The sequence below is a fragment of the Castor canadensis genome, chromosome 11 (genome assembly GCF_047511655.1).
Source record: "Castor canadensis chromosome 11, mCasCan1.hap1v2, whole genome shotgun sequence".
Taxonomy (NCBI): Eukaryota; Metazoa; Chordata; class Mammalia; order Rodentia; family Castoridae; genus Castor; species Castor canadensis.
Window position 1 is genome coordinate 73486202 of NC_133396.1, and position 25064 is coordinate 73511265.

At 33.6% G+C, this 25064-nt stretch overlaps 1 protein-coding gene across 4 annotated transcripts in view; it reads left to right on the forward strand.

The window, feature by feature from the left end:
* The window catches only part of Brinp3 (BMP/retinoic acid inducible neural specific 3), a 425930-nt gene that overhangs the window by 104114 nt on the left and 296752 nt on the right, over positions 1–25064 (forward strand). For 3 of the 4 annotated variants that reach the window (XM_074047228.1, XM_074047229.1, XM_074047227.1), the window contains exon 3: positions 22157–22264. The exons of the other annotated variant lie outside the window; for it this stretch is intronic. In XM_074047228.1, the coding sequence (XP_073903329.1) occupies positions 22157–22264 (108 nt within the window). The remainder of the gene's footprint in view (positions 1–22156; positions 22265–25064) is intronic. 4 annotated transcript variants of the gene reach the window in all.

Below are 25064 nucleotides of genomic sequence, written 5' to 3' on the forward strand. Positions count from 1 at the left end.
AACATTATCATCAGATAAAAAATTCTAATTATTCAATCATTTATTTGGATGCTTTCTGGAATAGCTCCTCTGGAAAAGTTATTTATGTGTAGTGATGTTTCAAGATAGTCTGGTTATGATTCTTCATGCCACAGACCAATTGAATGTGTTTTTTCATGAAAATGCTTTTATTTCCTACTTACTCTCTTCCTACTCTTTACAGGTCCACCAATATTTCTTCCAAGAAGCTTTACCTCACCTCACGAATTCTGGTAGGATATAGGTCTATAGGTAATTACAGAGATAGATAGATAGGTAGTTATAAACACATATAGTCATGTATCATTTAACAATAGGAACACATTCTGAGAAATGTGTCATTAAGAGATTTTGCATTTTGTCAACATCATAGAGCTTACTTACATAACTAAGATGACTAATATATCTCAAGGCCTTATGATCTCATGAGACCATCATCATACGTGCAGACATTCGTGTAGACATTCTTTGACCAAAACATTGTCAAACTGCGTATGACCATCTATACTTTTTATCTCTCTCTCATTGTCTTATGGTACCCACTGTGGCATTTATAATACTTCTACTATAAATATTAAGTTTATAATGTTATAATGATTGTTTAATATTCACCTTCTCTGGCAATACAATTACTGCCTGAATTAATGGGTATGCAAATAAACGGTGGATGACTGAACACAAAGTCTCTTTCACACAATTATCGAACCTCATTCCAATTCTCATCTCTCTCTTCTTTTTTTTGTTGATGGTGGTACAGGAGTGCCTCAGCTTTTACTGGGCTATTGGACTACTTCATTCTCAGGTGACAGGCTAGAAACTGATTTTTTGAGACCACACGATGAATTAATATTCATTGGAGCTAATAACTACCAAAACCAGAAATGATTTAATAATTAAGATATTTTAGTGCTTTCTAGTTTCAAAAGGCAGCCTCAATTTTTGTGAAATAAATAGACAAATTTGGTCCCACATGCTACCTTTGGCTTTCTTGAAGTGAAAGTCTTGGTGGTCAGCTGATTCCAGACCAGACAGAGTTTTCAGCTAGTACTTTTGTGAGCAACTCTATACATAAGGAAGTCAACTGACCCTCCAGAGAGTCGATTTGTCATCCAGATACTCTCACTTTGACTCTTTTTTCAAATTATTTGAGATTTAGCTCAGTTGGTAGTCTAATTTCAGTTTTTAAGCTTTTATATCAAAGACATTTTTGTGAGCACTATTAAAATTTATTTTATGTGTTCAACTGTATTTTATAGTAATTTGCTTAATGTCAATAAAGATGTCTTAAAGTTACTCAAACTCTATTGGAAGAATGATTTGTTAAATTATTATAATTTTCCATATAATATACTATATAATATAACTTGTTATAATTTATAATTATAATTGTGATGAAGTGTAGCTGTTATATTTTAACCCATATTTTCATACACTAAGACTATATACATACATTTATATATATAAATTTTTTCTGGCTGTTTTGGTCATCATACTTCTGTCTTCATGTGCTTTTATGGAATGATATTTTCCATGACAGGGAGACTAAAATAACTTACTTATTATCAAGTGAATTTATTACTATTGCTAAAAATAAAATGTTCAGAACATTAATACAGGACTATATAATCAAGTATTTTTTCAAAACTGATACAATTTCAAATTCCTGCAATAGGCAGTTTAAATTTATGCTTATTAGGGACATTTATCATAAAAAAGAAGCATCATAAAATACTTATACAAAAATAAAACTCAAAAAAAAGTCTTAGATCATTAGATTATTGACTGACAGTTGAGTGGGAGGAAGATTAGTTTCTCAGAAACAGTCTGAATACCATTAAAAGTTTACCTTGAAATGGCTTGAGTATTTTGTTAGAAATGTTACTTTCTTTAAGAAGGGGTTTGTGAATTACATTTAACATAACAGCATACACTTGCTTTGAGACATTTTTTTTTTTATTTTGTTATATGGATAGACCAAACATTAGATGTCCAATATTTAACTAATTTTCTTTCCCATCAACCCACAAGAATATCCTCTTCTATTTTCCCATTGAAGTATAGTCCAACACTCACCTGGACATCCCAGAGAGAAACCTAGGAGTCATTTTAGACAATTTTCTTTCCTTCATTTTTCACATCCAAATAATCTCCACATCTGTCATTTTACCTCCTACTTTTTGTTTAATGCCTTCTTTTTCACTCCATTACCTCTTCTACTCCAGCATAGACTCACCCTGTGTATCAGCCAGGCAATCACAGTGGCATCTCAGATCAGTGGCTATGCCCTCATCTGTATCCTCTTCACAGCAGCCAGAGTGATCCTTTACCAAGTATGACTTTCCTATCATGCCCAGGCTTACAATCACTTAGAGAGTTCTCTTCACTAACATAATTAAGACCAAGGTCCCTAACAAGTATCTGAATATTCATAAAAATCTTAACTATCTTACTTCTTGATTCCAAATTTTATGATCACTAATAATTTATTAGATTTCTATTTTCTAACAAATTATCACCAAGGTACTTGCTTAAGTTAACCAAAACTTACTAATTCTGTGGGTCAGAAGTTGGTATAGTTGAACTGGGTTGTCTGCTGAGCTTATCGAAGACTGAAGTGATGGTATGCCTGGACTCTGCATTCCTACCTGGAGCTCAAAATCCTCTTTAAAGTTCACATGGTATGGGCTCTTCTTGTGGCTGTTGGGGCTGCTATCAGATCACTAGCCCCTCAGTTCCATGTTATGTGACTTACTCCAAAACCTCCTTTGCTTCAATCATTCTTCCTTCCAAGAAGACCCAGACCCTGACAAGGGTTTCAGGTAAATTGGGTGTAGCTGGATAATCTCAAATTTGATTAAATCTAAACCAGCTGATTAATAACCTAACCACAGAATTGATATCCCATAATGCTGACAGCAATTTCTGGATTCAACAAAGGAATCTGAAATCTTGAAGCTCCAAAAGAAAAAATTAAAAAATTTAGTTTAACCACCATTTTTTTGAAGTAATGGAGTTTAAACTCAGGGCTTTGTCCTGACTAAGCAAGAATTTAACTGTTCACATCATGCTTCCATTCTTTCAGCTTTTGTTATTTTGGAGGCCAACCTGGACTGCCATCCTCTGGGATGACAGGTGCATACCAGCATACCCAGCTTTTTTCTATTGAGATGAGGTCGCACTTGGCCTGGAACCATGATCCTTCCTCATATCTTGGGATATTAGGTGCTTTGCCACCTATTGGTTGAGATTGCTTCATTCCATAAAGTAAAATAAATATTCTGATTAGCTGAGCAGAAGAGATTGTTATTGTAGACAGAGAAAGGCTAAAATAGTAGAAACCAAGAACAAAAACCAGATTAATTATTTTAACGCTACTTTCCTTTTATGATTGAGACAGAATAATTCTTAAAAACCTGAGTGTTTTTATATATATATATAAAGCAAAATGAACATCATTATATCATTATAATGCTAATTAATACTAGCTTGTTTGTATAATTTGACTTGTTTCTCATTTTTTCCTGATTTTTAAAAGGTCAAATAAGCAACCTTGTCTCAGTTTCATTATATGGAACTTTAGTGTGGGTGACTTCTTTTTGAAAGCCTATTTTGGGAGTCCCAATGCAGGTGACTAGGCCAAAGAAATGACCTCTAGCAATTTTCATTGAATACAGGCCATCAATCTTATTAACCTATCTGTTATGAATATCACAAATGCTATGCTATGTCTTTCTAAGCCATTTAACTCTTCAGCATTCACCTTAATTATGTGACTTCAATAGGTAAGTATTATGTGAAACTAAAGTCTATATTAATTGACTTGATCTGGTCGGAGGAGTCTGGAAGGCACAGAAATATCAAGATAAATAGCTTTTTCTTTATTTGCAACATTATAGTGGAACCTCCTCAAATAAAAAGGTATAAATGTTCTGTTCTGAAGAATTGTCATGGTAGTAACATGTTTTCAATGCAAACAATGTACTCACTGGAAATTATGTTGTAAAGTAAAGTTAAGGATAATAGTCATGTTGCAATGTTAAGTAAAAATACTGATCTAAAGAAACAATATATTTCTATTGTATTATTTATTTTTTTATGTAGGCTGTACTCCTGTCACATGGACTGTGGGATTCTGGTAGCAAGGGTCTGTGTTTTATTCATCTTTATATCTCTGGAAAGTAGCAGATTGCTGACACATAGTAAACATTGAAAAATGCTTATTCCTTTGACTGACTTGGCTGAAATAAAATGGAAATGATATAAAATGTAAAATACCTTTATAAAGCTAAAATATACAAATATATGTTTCCATGTGTTACATCTACTGTGACTAAAACCATGAATGGAACTATAAAAAGAAATTCACTTTTGGATATGAAAGAATTTCAACTATTTCCTGTGCTCTAAAAAACAGACATTTTTCTCCTTTTTAAAATACTTCTCAACATACCTAAATGTAGTTGTAATATTATCCCAGTTTTATTAACTGAGCTGAATTTATTGTTATTTTTTAGCCTTTGGCTATTTCCTTAGCCATAATCTACATATAGTCTTTGTAGAATGTAAAGGAGTTCTGGGAGAACTCTGTGCACTTCTAAAGGTGAATTGAACCTTTAAAAAAAAAAAAGCCATGTTTTATACTGCTGGATGGGAGTACATTGTGGCATTTACAAATGTTCTTACTATACATCAAATATATCATACTTGATTTCACCCCTTGCAACATTCTCCTTTATCCCCAACACCCAATTCCTGGAATAGTTTCAACGGATATCATTTTCCATTTACATACATGTGCTCACAGTATTTGTACTATATTCACCTTCTTCTTGATCTGACATTCAGTAGTAGCTAGAGAAACAGTCCAGTTAGTAAAAGGAAGTAACAGAGTCCTAAGATTAGATAATTCATTAGTTTATTTGTTAGTTGTGCTACCTCTATGTTTTTCCTTTTTCTCAACTAAAGAGGCTACTGATTTTCTTTCTGTGGGTTCCATGGATTTATTTAACTAGGATTTCTTATGTTAGGAGGAATTATTACCACTTAAATTATCTCAGCAGAATATACAAGAATGACAAAAATAACTAGTGATTTTATGTAATTTCCTCATTTTTCCTAATATTAAATATATGTATGTGCATAATTATTTTTGTGTAGGGATTGGTCACATATACTAGACAATAATAATTTTATAAGTTGAACAAACATAGGAAGAACAGATTGCTTTATTTTGGAATCAAAATAGAAACTCCCAGGCATAAATATTCATTCATTGATTTAACAAATATTTGTTGACCTCACACACACACACACTCATACACACACAAACAAACATATCACTCTGGTACAGATGAGGAAAAATTACATAGACTTGTCTCTCTAAGGTTTATTTGCTGAGTTGCCACAGACTATCACCATAATTATTAATTCCATTGCCTCAGGGAAGGTATTTTTGCTCCTCCCAGAAGCAAACTCCTCTGTGCCACTTTGGTCCTATTGCCTCAAGAGCTGTCACCCACATTTTTCCCTTTATATTCTGAAAATTTGTTCTTTTCATTAGCTCTTTTCTTTATTTCAAAAAGACCAGAATGTATGCTTCCTGACAGCAAATTTTGTACATTGTTAGTCCTCTTTACATAGATAGGTGCCCAGCATACATTGGTCTTCATAAATCCTTGGTTAAATTCTGAGTAAATGAGTTAACTCTCTTATCTTTAGAGCTGGTAAAGAGTCTTTTATAGACCCTGAGTGTCCTCATAATCACATTTGTTGGAAGAATTCTCCATTCTTCCTAAACTTCCATTGCTACTTTACTTTCTATGGTCTACGTTTGGCTTCCATTTCTCTTGGAAATGCTTAGTTAGGGTCAAAACTAACCAAGTTTGTAAATGAACTAGTAACATTTTGAGTTTAAATATACTAACATGCTCTTTTGCATTTTTAATAATGTTGATCAATCCTTCTTCCATGAAACCATCTATTATCTTGTCTTTATTAGCAGCAAATATTATTGAATGTTACTTGTGATCTCATTCAGATTTCTTATTTTTATTTCCTTTCCTTTAAATATTGTTCATGTTCAGAATTGTGTTCTGTCCTTGTTTCTATCAAATGCTTTGCCTAATTGACTTACATGACCTAAACTGCTACATATTACATTCTGTTTCCAACCCATCCTTTCCCCTCAGCGTTAATTTTTTATTTCTAACTATTGTACAAGTGTATGCAATCCAAGGCATATCAAACAGAACATATTTAAAATTCAACTCCTCTTACTCACCTCCCATTTGATTACCTACTTAGAAGTTGCTTGTTTAGTCTCAAAAGCCAGAAATTGGAAATCACTCAACTCTTTTCTGTTACAATTTTTACATCTATTTAGGTCCAAGTGACAACTATGTGAGAAATAGAAAATGCTGCCCTTTCCACCACTCAAGATTATTCACTTTCATTTTTTTGAATATAATCACAATTTTGTAGATGTTTTCATTAAAGCAAGATGTCACACTATAATACGTGTAAACATTTTGCAATGTCTACTTTGTAGCTGAAATCATTAGATGATTCTGTCTCTGAGTTTTTCTTAACTCTGGTCTTATCTTTTCTTGGTTCACATGTCCATTTCCTTTTGCTCTTATGATATTCACTAGTGGTGACCTGGCCCCTAATATCTCAACTTTTTAGTTGATTGGGGCTTAGTACTTCTTAGTACTTCCCCTTGGTGCTTCTGGGGAAACCCCCTTGATACTTTGCTTTACTCAAATTAACACCCACAACTCCCATTGCTAACCCTTTCTCTCTCACCATGCTCCCCTAATATCCAAGTGCTTATGGTATAATAGGTTATATTATATCCATGTATAGATGGGGTATGTCAATATTTTTCATTCTCTAAAATTTTGTTTACCTCTCCTGCCTCTTGGAGTCTCCTCAGGCAGACTCACTATTACAATTTCGTTCTCTGTCACTATAAGTGTATGTATATATATATATAATCATATATGTATTTGTTATAGTTCTTTCACTATATGCATATATATGAGTATATAATATATGAATATATATACATGATCAGATATGTATTTGCTAGATTCATACGTCTAGCTTCCACAAATGACAGATAATATATGACCTTTGACTTTTTGAGCCTGGTTTACTTTGCTTTACATGATGTTCTCCAGTTCTACCCATTTTCTTGCAAACAATATAATTCTTCTTTATGGCTAAATAAAACTCCATTGTGTATTTATACATCATTAACTTAACCCATTCATAAACCATGGGGCAATTGGACTGCTTCCAAAACTTGGTCACTGTGAATAGTGCTGCAATAAACATGGATGTGCAAGTGGCTCTGTGCCATTCCTTCAGCTATATGCCCAGGAATAGTATTGCTGGATTGTATGGTAGTTTCATTTTTAATTTTTTGAGGGATTTCATATTGCTTTCCATAGCAATTGCACTAAGTTGCATTCCCACCAACAGGGTAGAAGTGTGACTTTTTCACCACATCTTTGCCAGCATTTGTTATCATTTCTGACATTGATGATAGTCATTTTGATGAGGGTTAGGTAGAATCTCAGTGTCTTTTTGATTTTCATTTCTTCCTATGTTTATTGGCCATTTGTACTTCTTTTGAGAATTGTCTGTTCAGTCCCTTTTTATAGCCTTCTCTTCTTTGGTTTCTTACTTATCTCCGTCATGCCACCATGGTTTCTATATATGAATCAAAAGTAGTTGCTCATTATTCTCTGAACGAGTTATTCCCCATACTCTTAAAGATTTTCACACATTTTTCCATTCCTTAAAATATCTTTCATCTCTTCTCACTTATTGAAAAAATAGATTTCATGTGTTTTGTGGCGCTTTTCCAAACTACTCTTCCAGAATGAGATGTCTTTCTTTTGTTCCCTACATTAAACTACAATTTGTTGATGTCTCTGTTTCCTTCTCTAGATTGTGAGTACACTTGAAATAATATGAGAAAAGAACATAGATTATTTTTTTTAAATCACACACTTCATTATACTGCCTGGTTTTAATTGAGAACAAGACAGAAGCTGAAAATCAATTGAAATCCAAGTCACATGTCCAATCAAAATGACATGGAGTCTCATAAAAATTGTTAATGTCATTGACTTTGACTTCTTTTTAAGATTGTAACAAGGCAAAACATTCTTATTATATGTGTCAAATAAGTGTGAGAATTCATAATTTTAAGATAATTTGTATAACCCAGAAACAATAAATGTTAATAAAAGGATCCTTGCCTATATCTCATTCTCACATTTTAATGTTCAATGTTAGAATGTTTTACAAAATTTATTCAAGATAAACCTCACTTTTGTCAGTCTTTTTTTTCACTTTGTATTAAAGGTTTTGCCAGTATAATCTGCCTTCACAGCAAGTCAGATGTATGATGTCTATATGCTGTCATTTGCTGAGATACTCCAGGTTTCTGCCTGTTTTAATTGTATAAATTATCAACAGTATCTACTTTCCATATCAAAAATGTTCTGGCTTAGACAATAATTATGCTATTGCCCTAATTACAGGGAATATTAGTGGTTTAATTAGAGTGTCACAAAGACCATTGAAGGACGGCACTTTAGAAAGTTTGAATTACTGGTTAATTAAAATCTATTAAATATGTAAACTGCCTTTGAAAACAGCTTGCATAGTAAGATCAAGCAAGTTTACTATTTAGATTTCACTTACATAGTAAAAGGGATGAACAATTTGACAATTGTGTCACCACGTTTTTAAAATGTAGCATTTTATGACCTGAAGTGTGTCCTCCTTTCTCTTTAATAAAAGATTTATTAATGTGCTAATCCAAATAGGTGTGCATATTTTCCACACAAACATGCCATGGGGTGTGCCTCCTGTTTGTGACTGTCTTTCTTCCTCTTTTATGTCTAGGGTTCCTTTAAGTATCTTTTGCAATGTTAGCTTAGTGGTCATGAAAACTTTGTTTTTTGTTTCTCTTGAAAAGCTTTTATTTCTCCATTGATTTTAAAGACTTATTTTGCTGGGTACAGTAATTTTGTTTGACAGTTGTTGATTTTCAGAGCTTAAAATACATCATTCCATGCTTTCCTTGGTTTTACAGTTCTTCTGAGTGTCCTGATATGATTTTGATGGTCTTATCTTTGCAGATAAGTTTTTTTTTTTCCCTCTTTCTGCTTTCAGTATTCTTTTGTTGTTCTGTAATCTTAGTCTATAGTCTTAGCATTTTAACAATAATGTGACTAAGAGAGGTTTTTTTTCTGGTCATATCTATTTTGGTTTGATTTGCCTCCTGTACTTGAAAGTCCATATATTTTTGTAGGTTTGGGAATTTTCTGTTATTATTTCATTAAAAAATTTTCTGTGCCTTTAGTTTGTAATTCAACTCCTTCTTCAACCCTATGGATTCTTGGTTTGATCTCTTGATTGTGTCTCAGAGCTCTTGAAACCTCTGTTCATGCTTGTTTTTTAATTTTTTTCTTTGTTGTTGTCTAAATACAGTGTTTTCTCAACCAGTCTTCAATCCTTGATTATTCCTTCCTGTGCTTCTAGTGTATGGGTGTTGCTTTCCAATGTGCTTTATTTTATTTATTGATTTTCACATTATCAACATTTTCATCTTTTTCTCAGAATTTCAATACCTTTGCTTAATTTCTCACCCATGTTGCTTATTTTCTCATCTAGTTCATTAATTGGCTTCCTTACTGCATTCAAGTGTTTGAATCCTCTTTGAAGTCAAAGATCATTTTTAAAAGTAGACTTTTTTAATTCTTTGGCATTTCAGTATCTTTGGATTTCATTAATGAAGGTCCGTGACCTTTTGGAGGATTCATATTACCTTGCTTTTTCATATTTCTTATTTTTCTATGTTGCAACTTGTGGGTCCAATGTGATGGATGCCTCTTTCAGTTTTTCTTATTTTTTTCCTTACATTCTTACTTTCTTCTTTCTTTCCTTTTTATGCTTCTTAGTGGAGCCTTTCCTTTTTAATTTTTTTATTAGGATACATTGATTGTACAGGGGAGACTCATTGTGTCAATTCCAAATAAGGTTATATTGTACATTGGTTAGATCACCCCAACCCTCTCTCCCCCTTCACCCCAACCTCACCCCACTTAAAGCAATTGCAAGAGATTTCTTTGTTCTATTTCATATATATATGAAGTCTATCAACCATATTTCCTCACTTTAATCTCCTTCATTCACCCTCGCCCTCTCAAAAGTACTTCTCCCACATTGTACCTGTTTTACAGTCCTGTTTTTCATTATTAACATCTAATTTGATGTTCAAAGGAATTTCTCAATATATCCTTCTGTGAGTATACTTTACTTTGGGTCATTCAATCCCTTCCTTTAAAGAGTCTTTATGGGGGGATAATGTCCATACTTTACTCAAAGGAGAGAAAACAGGTAGTAGCAACAATTTAGCAATTCATCCACACTTCAGATATTTAAATGTAGTACAAGACAAACATTAACATGAACTATATTCTCAGTAAGGTTAGAGAGGAAAGGAAGTAGAATACAAACGATGTACTGTGAATTTTAAAATTATTAAGGCTAGAGATGTTAATAATCAAGCAATAAAAAGGAGAAATGGAGAAAGAAAAGAAGAGAGATGCTAGAGAAGAAAGAGAAGAAAAGTGTGTGAGATGAAGGTGTAGGAAGTAACAGAATAATTATGGGAGAGAACATAAAACAATAAAATAAGTACAGTAAAAGACAAACTAGTCAAAACAACAAAAGCAGCAAGAAATGTTGCAGGATATTCAAGCAGGGAAACAGGACACCCAGGCTTTTCAGGAAGTAATATTTATTAGCATATTAGAGGATTCACATCCAAAGGGTGAGCTCACAGAACAAAGACTTGCTTGCTTCTTTTCTGGCCCTGCTTCCTGATACATAATAATAACAAACACCTCCACTCAGTGTTGGTTTTTCTTGTTGAGGAAAAGAGGATGAATTTCTCCTATCCCTTCAGGCTTGTTTTGCAGTCAATTTAGTGGGAGGACAACTTAGAAAACTGGTTAGACCAGAATTGTCTATTTGTAGTATGGCTCCCAACCTACTTTCCCTCCTGGTAGTGAATTCCAGAGTGTATGCAGGAACTGTCCTAAAACTGCTCTCATCATTTGCTGGTAAATGGATGGAATTGGAGAACATATTCTGAGTGAGGTTAGCCTGGCCCAAAAGACCAAAAATCATATGTTCTCCCTCATATGTGGACATTAGATCAAGGGCAAACACAACGATGGAATTGGACTTTGAGCACATGATAAAAGCGAGAGCACACAAGGGAGGGGTGAGGATAGGTAAGACACCTAAAAATCTAGCTAGCATTTGTTGCCCTTAATGCAGAGAAACGAAAGCAGATACCTTAAAAGCAACTGAGGCCAATAGGAAAAGGGGACCAGGTACTAGAGAAAAGGTTAAATCAAAAAGAATTAACCTAGAAGGTAACACACATGCACAGGAAATTAATGTGAGTCAACTCCCTGTATAGCTATCCTTATCTCAACCAGCAAAACCCCTTGTTCCTTCCTGTTATTGCTTATACTCTCTCTACAACAAAATTAGAAATAAGGGCAAAATAGTTTCTACTGGGTATTGAGGAGGTGTGAGAGGGAGGGGGTGGAGTGGGTGGTAAGGGAGGGGGTGGGGGCAGGGGGGAGAAATGAACCAAGCCTTGTATGCACATATGAATAATAAAAGAAAAAGGAAAAAAAAATGGAGCCTATGGCTTAAGGTAGCAGTTTGTACCTTAATGTTGGAAGGTTGCAATTGGTGCATGGTGTGTGCTGTTTCAGTGGGAAATTCCCAATTCTCATTGGCTGGCCATCAAACTCTTTTGCCCTATGGAATTATACAAAGCAGCCTAATGAAAACAGTTTGTGTTGGCTAGTGAAGGCACCTTTAGTACACTAGCCTCACTCATCTTTATCTTAGCACCCTGGTTCCTATTCACAGACAGCTGGTTTCACCCACTTTCCAGGGTTCAAAGACCTCACCCATTGTTTTCATCCTTGTGTCCACTGTTGGGTCCACATTGATTCTGGTGGTCTATTGCTTGGCCAGTGGGAGTGGGGAAGTTTTGAGAGTTTGGAAATACAAAAAATGCAGTGTTGTTTGCTCTTGCCAGTGGAGAGGTTTGACTAAGACATCTCGAGTGAGGATTTCTCCACTTCATCATTCAGTGAGCTGGAAAATGTTTTGGTCCCCTTCAACAGCATCTGTGTAATGTATGGTGTGTAGTAGCAATCCCTAACACCCTGTGCTTGCAGTCCACATGGAGGGATCCTTCCCTTTCCTTTTGTTTTCTTCCTTACCCTATGTTGTTGTTTTTTATTGTTTTATCAATCTGAAGCTCAATATTTCTGGTTTTCAGGCTGGTAGAGTAGTTCAAGTCTTAGAGCACCTGCCTAGCAAGCATGTGTTCCTGAGTTCACATCTCAGTACCACCAAAAACAAAACAAAACTGACTCAGTAAATAAATAAACAAACATTTCCTCTTTTCTCCTGGTTCTAACTACCTACTGTTTACTATTGCTTTCCCTTGCTTTTCCTCGCCACTCAACTCTCCCTGAGGTACGCACAGGAAAGTGCATTCTCCATCTTCATATTCTGAGGTAAGAAGAGTTTAGACAACTAAGAATTAGAGAGAGCACTGTCTTCCACAGGACTACTTGCACTTCTGTACCACTAGTAAATCCATGTACTAACAATACTCTCAGTCTTGATAATTTACCAGAGAAACTCAAGTAACTTACCAACGCTATTATACTAATACTCATGTTTAGTTAAAAGGGCAGTTACAGATTAAAATGAAGCAAGAAAAAAAGTACACAGGGTAGAAATGGAGGAAATACCAACTGTGGAGTTTCCATTGTCCTTTTCTTGTGAAGTCATGATGTAGTACTGATGCACGGATGACACACACAGGAATTTCAGATGCTCAGGGTTCTTGAGCCTGCTCTGAGAATGAAAGCACAGGCAGACTCCAACAGCAGAAGTCGGAAAGATTTTATTTGCAGAGAATTTAGTTGGAGAAAAGAGAAGAGAAAGACTGCATATTGGAGAATGCAGGGGGACCCGGAAACCGGTGATCCCGTGGGCCAGGGTGGGGAGTGGGGTTTTATAGCCTATTTGCATTGCCTGATTGCAGGAGATGCCTTTCAAATGCAAACAGGCATTTCCTAAGGAGGAGAAGTGTCTTCTTGACCACTTAACGCCCTTTTGGGACTTTCCGCAGTCCGTCCTTCAGTCCCAGTTTTAACACCCTTTGACAGCATTGAGGTCCCTGAAGTTCAGAGTATGTAGTACATACTGATGGTCCCCACTGTGTGGTAATGATTAATGTTTTTGTCTCCATGGTGAGTTTAGTCTCCATATGTACTAATATCACATGACCCCAAGCCCACAAATTTTATCATACCTATTTTCTTCCAGGCATTGAAAGTCCTTCTCTGAGATGTGGGGTTGGTCTGTTTTGAAAAAGAAAAAGTAGTGTGGTAATCATGCCAGCGACGCAGGAAGCATAAATAGGAAACTCATGGTCCAAAGTTTGAATGGTACAGTGCTTGCCTAGCAAGTATGCAGTCCTGGCATCAGCTCTCAGTAACTGTTTAAAAAGTGGTTCATAAAATTAGTAGAATAGGATTTGGTTTATGGAAATTAGAATTTAAAAGGAAATACTTTTTTTCTGGAAAATGTGCTTTTTTTAATTTTTTTTTTTAAGTAGTACTGGAGTTTCAACTTAGGGCCACACACTTGCTTGACAGGAACTCTACCACATGAGCCATAACCCTCCAAGCTCTGTTTTGCTTTAGTTATTTGTATATTTTTTAAAATTATTTTTTAAAAAATAATTTTAAAAGGAAGGGCTCCCAGGTTTTTTTGCCCTGACTGGCCTAGACTGTAATCCTCTTACTACACCTTCCAAGGAGCTGGATAAATGTGCACACCACCAGGCCAGCTGTTTTTTAGTGGAAATGAGATCTTGCTAACTATTTTTCCTAAGCAGGCCTCAAATTGCAATTGTCCAAATCTCCACTGGAATTATAGGAGGCAATGACTGTGCCTGGTCTCTGGCCAATATGTTGAATTTATTCCATAAATTGAATAGATATGAATAAGCAATCATATAGGTAAAATAAAACCTTGTATTTTATAAGACATATCTAATAAGACATAAATGAATGATAACTATACAGCCAAATAAAGTCAGATTGAAGTGATTATGACTTAGGATTTGGCTTAGAAAGGCAGTTCTGTTTGCTGTTTTTAAAGAAAAAACATTCTACCTGAAACCAGAAGAATAAGTCCAGTGACACCTCTGAGGATTAAAATGCATGCTTCCCAGGCAGAAAGAGCAACAAAGGAAAAGTCTACAATTGTGGCAACAACTTGGTACCTGTAAATTGTAGAAGGAATAATTTGTGTTTTATTATTCCTATAGGGGAATCTTTCCAGAGAATTCCTTGGGAAATTTAATGTTTTTCTGAATCTTTGTTTGAGAAAAATCAGTTGGGAAATCAGGAAGACATAGAATGGAAGGTTAACATCAACACTCTTGAGGTACAGGACAGAAGAAGGTAGAAAAGAGATGTCAGAGTCTCGTGTCTTTATTAGTTTTGACTCTTGGCACACTCTAATGTATTTGTGGCCTTATCTATTTCTAATTGTGGAACATTCTTGCAGAGAAAATACTTACTAAGAAGTTTCTTCACATGCTACATACAAATCCTATGAGTGGTACTCCAGAAGATACCGAATTTTAGAATAAAATAAGTTATATTTTTGATAAATGTATTAATGGTCCTGTATATTGTTATTTACCTTACTAGGAGGCCTATATTCTTTGTTATTTGAATGCTACCCAGTGCTATTCCCTGGTGTTTTCCAGTATTTGGACATTTACTATAGGCTATAGGTCAGTGTAAGTACTGTAAATTTAGTATTTTGGTAAATAAACACTATTTCTATAATAATGGCTACTGAGAATAAAGAATATTAGATCATTATTTATGACCTCAGGGATTACTGAGTATTTCTCATTCACAAACTCTGAAGAATTAGAATGAGTAGCATAGAAGTGATGAAATAGACAAGGCAGAAGTAAGCAGAAACTATAATATGTGAAGTCTTATAATCAAGTTTTAAAAATTACCTACTTTTTGAAGTTTTCTAACTTTATTTATTTTTAAATTTTAGTACATATATTGTATGTCTCTGTGGGGTGCTATATATGTGTCAATCCATGTGTTTATTCCATATTGATACATGCTTAAACATTTATCATTTCTCCCTATAAAAACAACCAAAATCTTTTCTTTTACTTTTTTGAAGTATACAGTACATCATCGATATCTATAGTCACTCTACTGTGCAATAGAACATCAGAACTTATTTCTCCCACCTAAGCATAACTTAAAACTTACTGATCAATCTTCCTCCATTCCTTCTTCCCTGCTACTCTCTCTAACCCAGTCACCATTGTTCTACTCTTAACTTCTGTGAGATCAGCTTCCTTAGACTCCACATGTGAGTGAGATCATGCAGTAATTATTTCTGTGACAGGCATATTTCGTCAAAGTAAATGTCCTCCAGTTTAATCCATGTTGATGTAATTCTTGGAATTTCATCTTGTACGTGGATGAAAGGTAGTCTGTTATGTGTATATGCTTCAATTTATTAACCATTCATCACTTGATGGACACTTAGCTTGCTTCCATTTTTTGGTTACTCTTAATAGTGCTTTAATGAACTTGGCAGTACAGATGTCTCTTCAAAATGCTGATTTCATTTCCTTTGGATGCATACCCAAGAGTGAGATTTATAGCCATATGGTAGATCTATTTTTATATTTTTGGGGGAACATCCATAGTGGCTGAACTCATTTACATTCCTATCAACAAAGTGTGAAGCTTCACTTTTCTTTTTGACATTCTAAGGGGAAATGGGACAAATTGCCAAATTTTGGTGAAAGGAGTAATATCACGAACATATTATTTTTTAGTTTAGTGATCATTGGCGCCTGTTAAAATGGATGGAAGGGATACTTGAGTTTAAATAGGATTAAAAAAAATCCCAGAAGATTTTAGAATGAGAAATTTCAAGAGTGAAGTAAGAGGACAGAGAGGGAAGGGAGAAGAAACAGGTTTGTGATATATTTTAATGGTAGAATAAAAAATATTTAGTGGAACATTAAGAATGCATAAAATGTGGCAAGGCATTGAAGCAAAGGGCATATTATTTGCTTAGGAATAGCAGAAAGAATGAATCATGAAATATTAAATTTTAAGCCCTTGACCAATTTTTTATTTTATTATTCAATTTTAATACTGCAAAGACCATATCTTTATGTACATTCATTTGGCATGTATACCCAAAAAACATCTTAAAAAGATATTTAACAGCATCTCTGGCTTCTACCTACTAAATATCATTAGCACTTTCTTCTTCACTTTTGGTAACACACATTTGACATTGCTAAAAGTCCCAAAACCGTACCCCTAAAGGAAAGAAGTAGGAAAGACAAATAAATAGAAAACTATAACTTTAGTGATAATAACTTAACAAACTCTGCAACAGAAATGCAATTTAGCCAAATTGAGAGTAGGAGTCATAGAGGACCTGGGCATCTGATGAAAGAATGGTACATGATGACAGAGAAGTGAGAAAGTATCAGCAGCCAGGAATGAGTCTGTAAGTGACTTGGATTTTAAGAAATTGCATTTTGTTGTAAAGGCAATGAGGAGCTATTGAAGGATTTCAGAATTAGGAGGATATGCTCAGGTTTGTGTTCTAGAAAGCAAAAGAAAGACAAGGTTAGACAGAAGATGTTAAACAGAGTGGTTTGACCCCATTAAATTGAGGTAGACACTGGAAATGGACATATAGGGACAAATTGGAGAGAGAGTTACATCAGGTAGAATACACAGGAAATTGTAACAAGTTAGAGGTGGCAGGGATTGACAAAATAGGTGAAATTTCTGGATAAGGTGACTGAATGGTTGATGATATGTAATTAACTTCCTTTTTACAGAGAAGGAAATGTAAATAATTGTAACACACAAATAGAAGAGCATAAGCATAAAACAAGGAGAATCAAAATATTGTGTTAGCTAATTTCACTTGAATTCTTTTGTCCTACTGTATTCATATTTCAGTCATAGCTGTGTAAAATCAAAGAGTTTAATTTTGAATAAGTCGCCATGATCATTATAGCACTAATGGTCAAACCTTAATCAAACCAAATTGTGTCATTTAATGTGCAGCAAGACTGCTGACAGACTTCCAGCAGCATCAAACTACACTCCTCAGTTTTACTCAGCCACTAATCAGGCTGGCATTCGTGATGAATTTTTGGCGTATAATATTATGGTGTCCATGTTTTAAATCATGCTAAAGAATGCTAAAAGATAGTAACCTTTTGGCTCTTCATTTTGTGAATTTTGTATTAGTAATTATAAGACAATTCTATTCTTACATCACTACAGTTTTTTCCTAGCCTAATAAATCATGAATTCAGCATGTATCATTTGTGGATTTGACTAAAAACAAAGCATTTCTCTGGTAAGAGCCTGCATGTATCATTTTAATTAAAATATGTAGTAAATGAAGGGGTTTTTTTTGTGGATAGCAAAGATAAACCATTCTAAATAAGAATCAGTTATGTCTGATAGACTATGTGATATTACAGAAAATGTTTCTCACGTAGTATTCTAATGTTCCTAGCATTAAACTCTGAAATGTATAATGTGCATACTAGTGTGTGTGTGTGAGAGAGAGAAAAGAGAGAGAGAAAGAGACAGAGAAAGAGAGATGACAATATCTCTTTCAGTGTAATTATCCTTAAGAAAAATATCACATTTACTTTTTATCTTATGAATGTAATCAAGGAATAGGTATTGTTGCAAGGTGGTGGGGGTGGTGAGGAAAAATTTTACATATGAAAGGATAAAGAATGGTGTATTCAGTGGGAAAAAGAGTATAAATTAGGTTATGAACTTTTGAGACATTACATAAAAAACATTTCTTGGCTCTTAAAAAGTTTGTCCCATTTTTCTTTTCACTATAAGAGGAGAAGATAAAATAAGTTTTCTCTCAGTAAAATATTAAACCTGCATTTTTTAAAAATTGAAGTTAAGTCTGTGACCAGTGACTCACGCCTGTAATCCTAGCTACTCGGCAGACTAAGACTGGGAGGATTATGGTTCCAGGCCAGCACAGGCAAATAGTTGAAGAGACCCCATCTCTGAAATAGCCAGAGCAAGATGCGCTGGAGGTATGGTTCAAGATATTGAGTGCAAGTGTGAAGCCTTTCGTTCAAACCCCAGGTCCCCACACAAAATAATAAATTGCCTTGCTTATTTGTTTCTGATTCTGTGAACCAAAAATCTGAAATCTGATGATTAATGGAAATGCAAAATGGACACACACACACACTCACAGAATACAAGATCTATAAATCAAAACTTTATATTCTCTAAAGTAGCATTCTTCTTCATTGGAGTTGTAGGACAAAGTGAAATACTAAAACAAATCTTAAATTTGATTGACTCTGAATAGTGAAGCCCCATTAGTCCATAGTGGGAAGTACCATCACCAGGGCTCTGCCCCTTTATCGTTTGGAGCTATGAGTCCAAACGTTGCCTTGCTGTCTAAACTTTCAAGAGAAGCAAATAACTCAGTGAGATTAGACATAACTTTATTTAAAAGAAAAGACACTTCATTGTGGTTTGCAAAACTGGAAATTCATTTTTCTATCTCAATAAAACCAGGCATGTGTACGGTTCTTAGTGACCTAGCTCCTTTTTTATTTTCAGTCTACCATTCTAGAATTTGGTGTGCATTTTCCAAGGGCTTCTTTGTCTACTGTACTCTTATCACATCTAAAAGGACTTGAGAACAAAGGAACATTGCTAAGATTCTTTGTGGGAGTTTAAACTGATAAACTTTTACACTCACTGGTGATCTCTCAGTAAGAAATATGCCTTTAGCAGAACACATTGCCACCAGAATATAGCTGTGGCTCAGTATATAGGGATGTTGGTAGATTATTGGATGACACTAATAATGTCATTATACCTCCTTGTCTGCATTAGTCCTATGTTCTAATGACCCTGTAAGCTCTAATGAGTGATGGAAGAAATGCTTTTGATTGGGTTTATCATCATGTTTTTCCTCCTTCCCATTCATGGGAAGCCTCAGTGATTTCTAGTCAAATTCTAATGATAATCCTGGCCTCTACATTTTCCTTGCATTCTCTATTTATTCTTGAAAAACTAGATCACTGCTCTTTACCCTGCCTTAGTTCATGACAAAACAAATGCTGCACTCAAGATGCTTTTCATTGGCCATATTTAGAAGAAATCACCTTTGGTTTCTATAGATACAATGCATATTTAAGTGGTATATATCTACTGAAAGTCCCTTCTTTCTCTATTTCTCTCTTTTGTGGGCTACATGTACACACTTTCTTTTATGTATTTGCATTTCAAAATGTGAAGTCGATGAAGCATCTTGTCTCATATATGGAGACAAGTCTTTACAAACCACTGTGGATTATATATGTAAAGAATGAAAAGTCCCAGGTCATATATTCTAATGACAATGAACCTAATAAGAAATGCATACTAATTCCTATAGACCTAGATTCTTCAGGAGCCTCTTATATCTAAGTAACAGTGGCAGGAAATACATTCTCAATCCAGCCAGAAATAGATGTATAGCCTGAAAGTTCATTCCTCTTTTTGCCAGAACTTTATATCATATTGGTTTGAAATTCTTAAAGTCTGGACATCACAGACAGCTAACCTTTTTAATTAAGTTCTCCTGTTTCTTCTTCTTTCCACTGAAGTCCAATGTCCTTCTTTATATAGGATCTGTGCAAACAATTCTAAAAGTAATAAACTAAAAATAGTGAAATTAAGCAGAACAACTTTTTTTGTTAGAAAAAGGGAAAAGACTATTTTGGTGTATAATTTTTAAGAAATGGAGGAATTTGAATTATTTCAAATTGTAGACAAGAATGGTAGTCATCTTCTGAACTCAGTTGTTATCCACATACTAATCCTATCTCACAGCACAACTGCTTCCAGCATTGCCTTTGTGATTATCCTTGAATTAGTCAATAATCGTCTTCTATCATCCTGACATTATACCTATATGAGCTCAGCCATTGCATTTGATGAACTAAACCTATAAATTCCTCATAATTTTTCATGATATTTATAGTACGAATAAATATCAGTAAAAATATTAGGTGTTATTTCTTGAAGGACAAGTTGTAATGTGCTATGAAATGTTGTATTTTATCTTCTGAAATAGGCAATGAATGAATACTAAGCTTGGATTGAATCATAGTTCATCTGAAGTCACTGTGTGAAGTAAGGAGAATAAGAATTCCCAAGGGGTGTTTCTGTTATTCTTGGATAGACACAAATAGCCTAAACAGAAAGTATAAACTATACATACACCATCAGTGTGATGACATACCTGTGTAGTGCAGGTCAAAGCAGCAAACTCTTTAGAAGATATAAAAATACTTAGTGTATTGAAGCAAAACCAATATAAAGAGTAGCATGTGACATGCTCTTAATAGATCAATAATTTGTGGGCACATGAGGAAGGGCTCTCTGAGAATTATTTATACAAGCAGTCAGAATGTGTCAGGATAATTTTGTATCCAAAATTATAGCATTGGAAACAGTTTGTACTTAAGAACATATAAGGTCTTATTTATTTTGTGCAAGGGATTATGACCACAGAGCTGAATTATTTGGAGATGAGTGGATTTATCTTCTGAAGTCTTCATTCCCAACGGAATGTTTTGAGAATGCTCAAATAGAATTTATTGGATGTAGTCACATAGAGCATTCCACTCAATTTACTGAGTCTAAAACAAGATCTTGAGACCAAAAAAAGACAAAAGAGATAATATCTCAATCCAAGGTAAAAGCCCTGAATTCTCTTCGGATTTCTAAATTTAAAGTCATTGAGAGGTCATTTCTATCCTTGCTAAGTGCAGTCTTTGTGAATGACTACTTGTATTTTATTTATCTGCCCTACACAAATGTGTCTTTCCAATTTGAATCTCATGGAAGTCTCTATAAAAAGTGAATTAGCAAAGGTAATATAGTAGATGTGCCTCTTAGGTTTAATGCTTCAATTGGGTACATTTTCTTTATTAAAATATTATTATTTTGAGATGTACTTTAGCCTATGATTGCATTTCTGCCTTCTACAGAAATTTTTTATTGCATAACCTCATTCTTCTCTTTCTTTAGATTTAGCTACATGACAAACTACTCTCAAAGGGAAAGGGAATATTCTGTATCATTTATGTTAAATCCACATTGGTTACTGAAAATCTCTAAGAAATGGAAAATAAATTAAGTAAGCTGCACTTCAGGCACCCAGTTGCAATCTTAAGCTTGATGAACACAGCCTTTGATGATCATTAGGGCAACTGAGAAGAAAAATAAGAATGCCAACTAAAAACTTCCTGAAGTACAATGAAGAATTCACCCCTATTTTGTCAGTTTCTAGAAATTATGAATCTTTGGAAAAAAACAAATATTTGTGCATTTTTCACATTTTCCAAAAAAAAATTTAATGAATAGCTTTTTTAATGTTAAAATCAGGTAGCTAGAAATGAATCATAAACAGCTTATAATTATATTTTTATATTCATAGAAAGAAAAAGACATGTTTTATAAACCTCCACCAGTTAGAGCTTAGATTTTTAACAAGTTTTTTTGTTTTTGTTGTTGTGGTACTATCTATGGAATCTTGAATTTGTGCATGCTAGATAAGTGTTCTAACACTTGGGATACCACCCCAAACCCTATCCCAATCCCTTTGGTTTGTATTTTGTTTTTGAAGTTAAGGTCTCTCTACCTTTTGCCTGGGTTAACCTTGAATCCATGATTATCCTGCCACCACACCAAACACAATGTTTTATTGTTAATGGCAAGTTATCAATCCATTTTATCTTAAGACATTTCTAGAATGGATTAGTTTTCTGGTTGTTTAGTAGGATGAGATTAAATTAAGGAGATAGACTGATAGATGCACATACATACATACAACTTTTAAAATATGTACTTTAATTTTCTGCTCTCAGGGACCCAGAAGAAGATGTGAATTCCTTACCTACATATGAAATAAGAAAATCCAAGTTGGAGGAAAATCATGTAATTTTGAAAATTAATTTTTCTCCATCCATAGGAAGGTAATTTATCACATAAAATTTCTTATATTTTAAAATATAGAATATATTTCAACCACCTCAAAAATGTGCTATAGATTCTTTTCCTGTTGACTTCTGTTTCAATATCATGCCATTTCTCCACCATTGTTTCTTTATTTTTTCAAAAATTTATTATTATAATTTTTGTTGTAAACATTATCAGTTTAAATACTGAGTACACAGGGAATGGAAGGAGCATATCATATTAACTAAAATATAGAGTCAAGCAGCCTAGATTCAAGATCCTAGGAAATTTCATATACATATATAATTTATCTAGAATTATATATAGTATATAATAGTATATATAATATATTTACATATAATATGTTAAAATATCATTATATTTATACATAAATGAAAATTTTTTCAGCCTTGGAAAGAATGATGTCTTGCCATTTACAGCAACAATAAGCCTGGAAGATATTATGCTGAGGTGAAATAAGCCAGATACACACAGAAAAATATTTCATAATTAAATGTGAAATCTAAAGCACAAAACTTAAATGTACATTGATACACACAAAGCAGTGAATACAATGGGTGGGAGAGGGGAGAAAGTGTGGTGATATGAGTCAAAGGATGCGAAGTAGCAAATATGCAGGATGAATAAGTCTGCAGATCTGAAGTACAACATGAAGACTACGGTTAACAACATTGTACTCTGTATGGAATTCATGTATATGACTAGATTATAGCTGGGAAAGCAAAAGAAAATGGGTAGTTATGTGAGATGATGAATATGATATTTCTCTTTACTAGTGACATGTTTTTATTATCCATGTATATCCTAAAACATCATGTTTAGTACTTTAAATACACATAATAAAAGTTATTAATATAATTAAATACATTTAAAAAACCCAGGGTCCACTGATTAGTTTCTTAAATCCTTAATGTTATCAGATATAAGGTTCTGAATTTACATAATATTTGTAAGCATTAAAATTTATAGTCTATAGTCCTTTGACAAATGAAAAGCACTTAAATGATGACTTTTATTATGGCAATTACTAGAAAGTTTAAGTTTATGAAGGAGAAGAGTGTTCTATATACATAAGTATTTTTCTACTTTCTATGTACTGTTCTTAAAAGTGGTTGAGTGCGAAAATTGCTTAATAAATCTTATTTATTTTTTGAGCACCTTCTGAGTGCTGATTACTAAGAATATAACAGTAAAATTATGGGATGATTTTTATTCTCAGTGTATTTTCTTTTCCTTGAGGAAGATATCCAAGTCAATAGTCAATAATAAAATACAAATAAATGTTATGTAAAGTGCTAAAATTGCTTGCAATAATTTTAAGTTGGCCAAGGAGATGTTAGTCTTAAATGACTTCTCAAGAATGGGAAGAGTTTGTTGACAGAACATAGGGGAAAAATAATGGATCTTCTAAGGAGGAGAATCACTTTGTAAAAATAGTTCAAATTTAGAGAGATCAGTTAGAATTTTCAGATTCATTTTGACCATAGTTTTGTTAAATATTGAGAAATAATTAGCATGCTTTAGTTGTACAAAAGCATAGGAACACTTAAGATTTTCAAACAGTGAAAGTTATTTGGGAAGCCAATATAGAGATATCAAAGATATCAGAAGAAATCCATTACTAACTAAGGTAAAATGCTTAAAAATTAAACTGCATGAAACTATACACATCTTAACAGAGCACTTGACTTCAACTCCCCAATATTTTCTTATAGTGGTAATAATTGTATTTTATTTTACATATGAATAAATCTGCATATGTTTTGCTTATTATATATTTTGGTAATACTATCTTGCCTCTTAACTGAAATCCTGCCTATTCAATGTTTTTCTAGGATATTTCCTTTGAGGGCCTTTGAAATTGTTTTCTGTCAAATGATTTCACTAAGTTGATAGTTATTCTCATCAACATAGTTATTCTCATCAAAGCAAATTAAAATGATGAAAGGAGAGGGTGATTACTATGTAGAAATGGATTATATGCATGCACAAATATAGAATAATAAAACTCATTAAAACTGTGAAAATTAAAAAGGGCAGGGGTATAAGGAAGAGTAGCAGAAGGTGAATAAGATTAAAGAACATTATATATCTGTATGGAAATATTACAAGGAAACCCCCTGTACATTAATATATGCTATTAAAAAAAAAGATAGGCTTACTAAAAAAAATGCTATATTATCTAAACTATTTTATGATTTTAATATCTGGAACTCAAAAATATCACGTTTCCATTTTATTTAATCTTCTGCTTATACAGTTCATGATTATTACAAATTATTTAAATGTAGATATTCTTTGAGGTAAACTATTATTTTTTAAATTTTCAGAGAAGACACATTTCTCTGTGTTTGCAATCAACATTTAGTCTGGGAGATATTTGGCAATAATTTCTAGTAAATGTTTTTAGTGAAAAGTTGAGGCTGGGTATAAGTGTCTTATGCCTGTAATCCTAGGTATTGTGTTTTAATCCATATTTCAATACAAATAAAGTCATATACAAGTTACTAGCAATGCTAATAATGCTGTATTTCCAAGTAAAAATGTGTTAAAAGACTAAAAGGAAGAAAGGGGGGAGGAAGAAAGAAATTACTCAAGAGTCCCTGAATTCATCTTCCTGATTCCAATTCTTAGCTTTACTGCCATTCTGAACTCTGAAATATTGCTTCATTTCATAGGCAATTTGATAGTTTTTGAATTTTTTAAAATTCAGTTGGCCTGGACTTGGAATCGATTAAATTCCTTTTCAGAGAAAATCTAGGTGTGTCTTTTCGAATGATGAAATTGCACACCTGT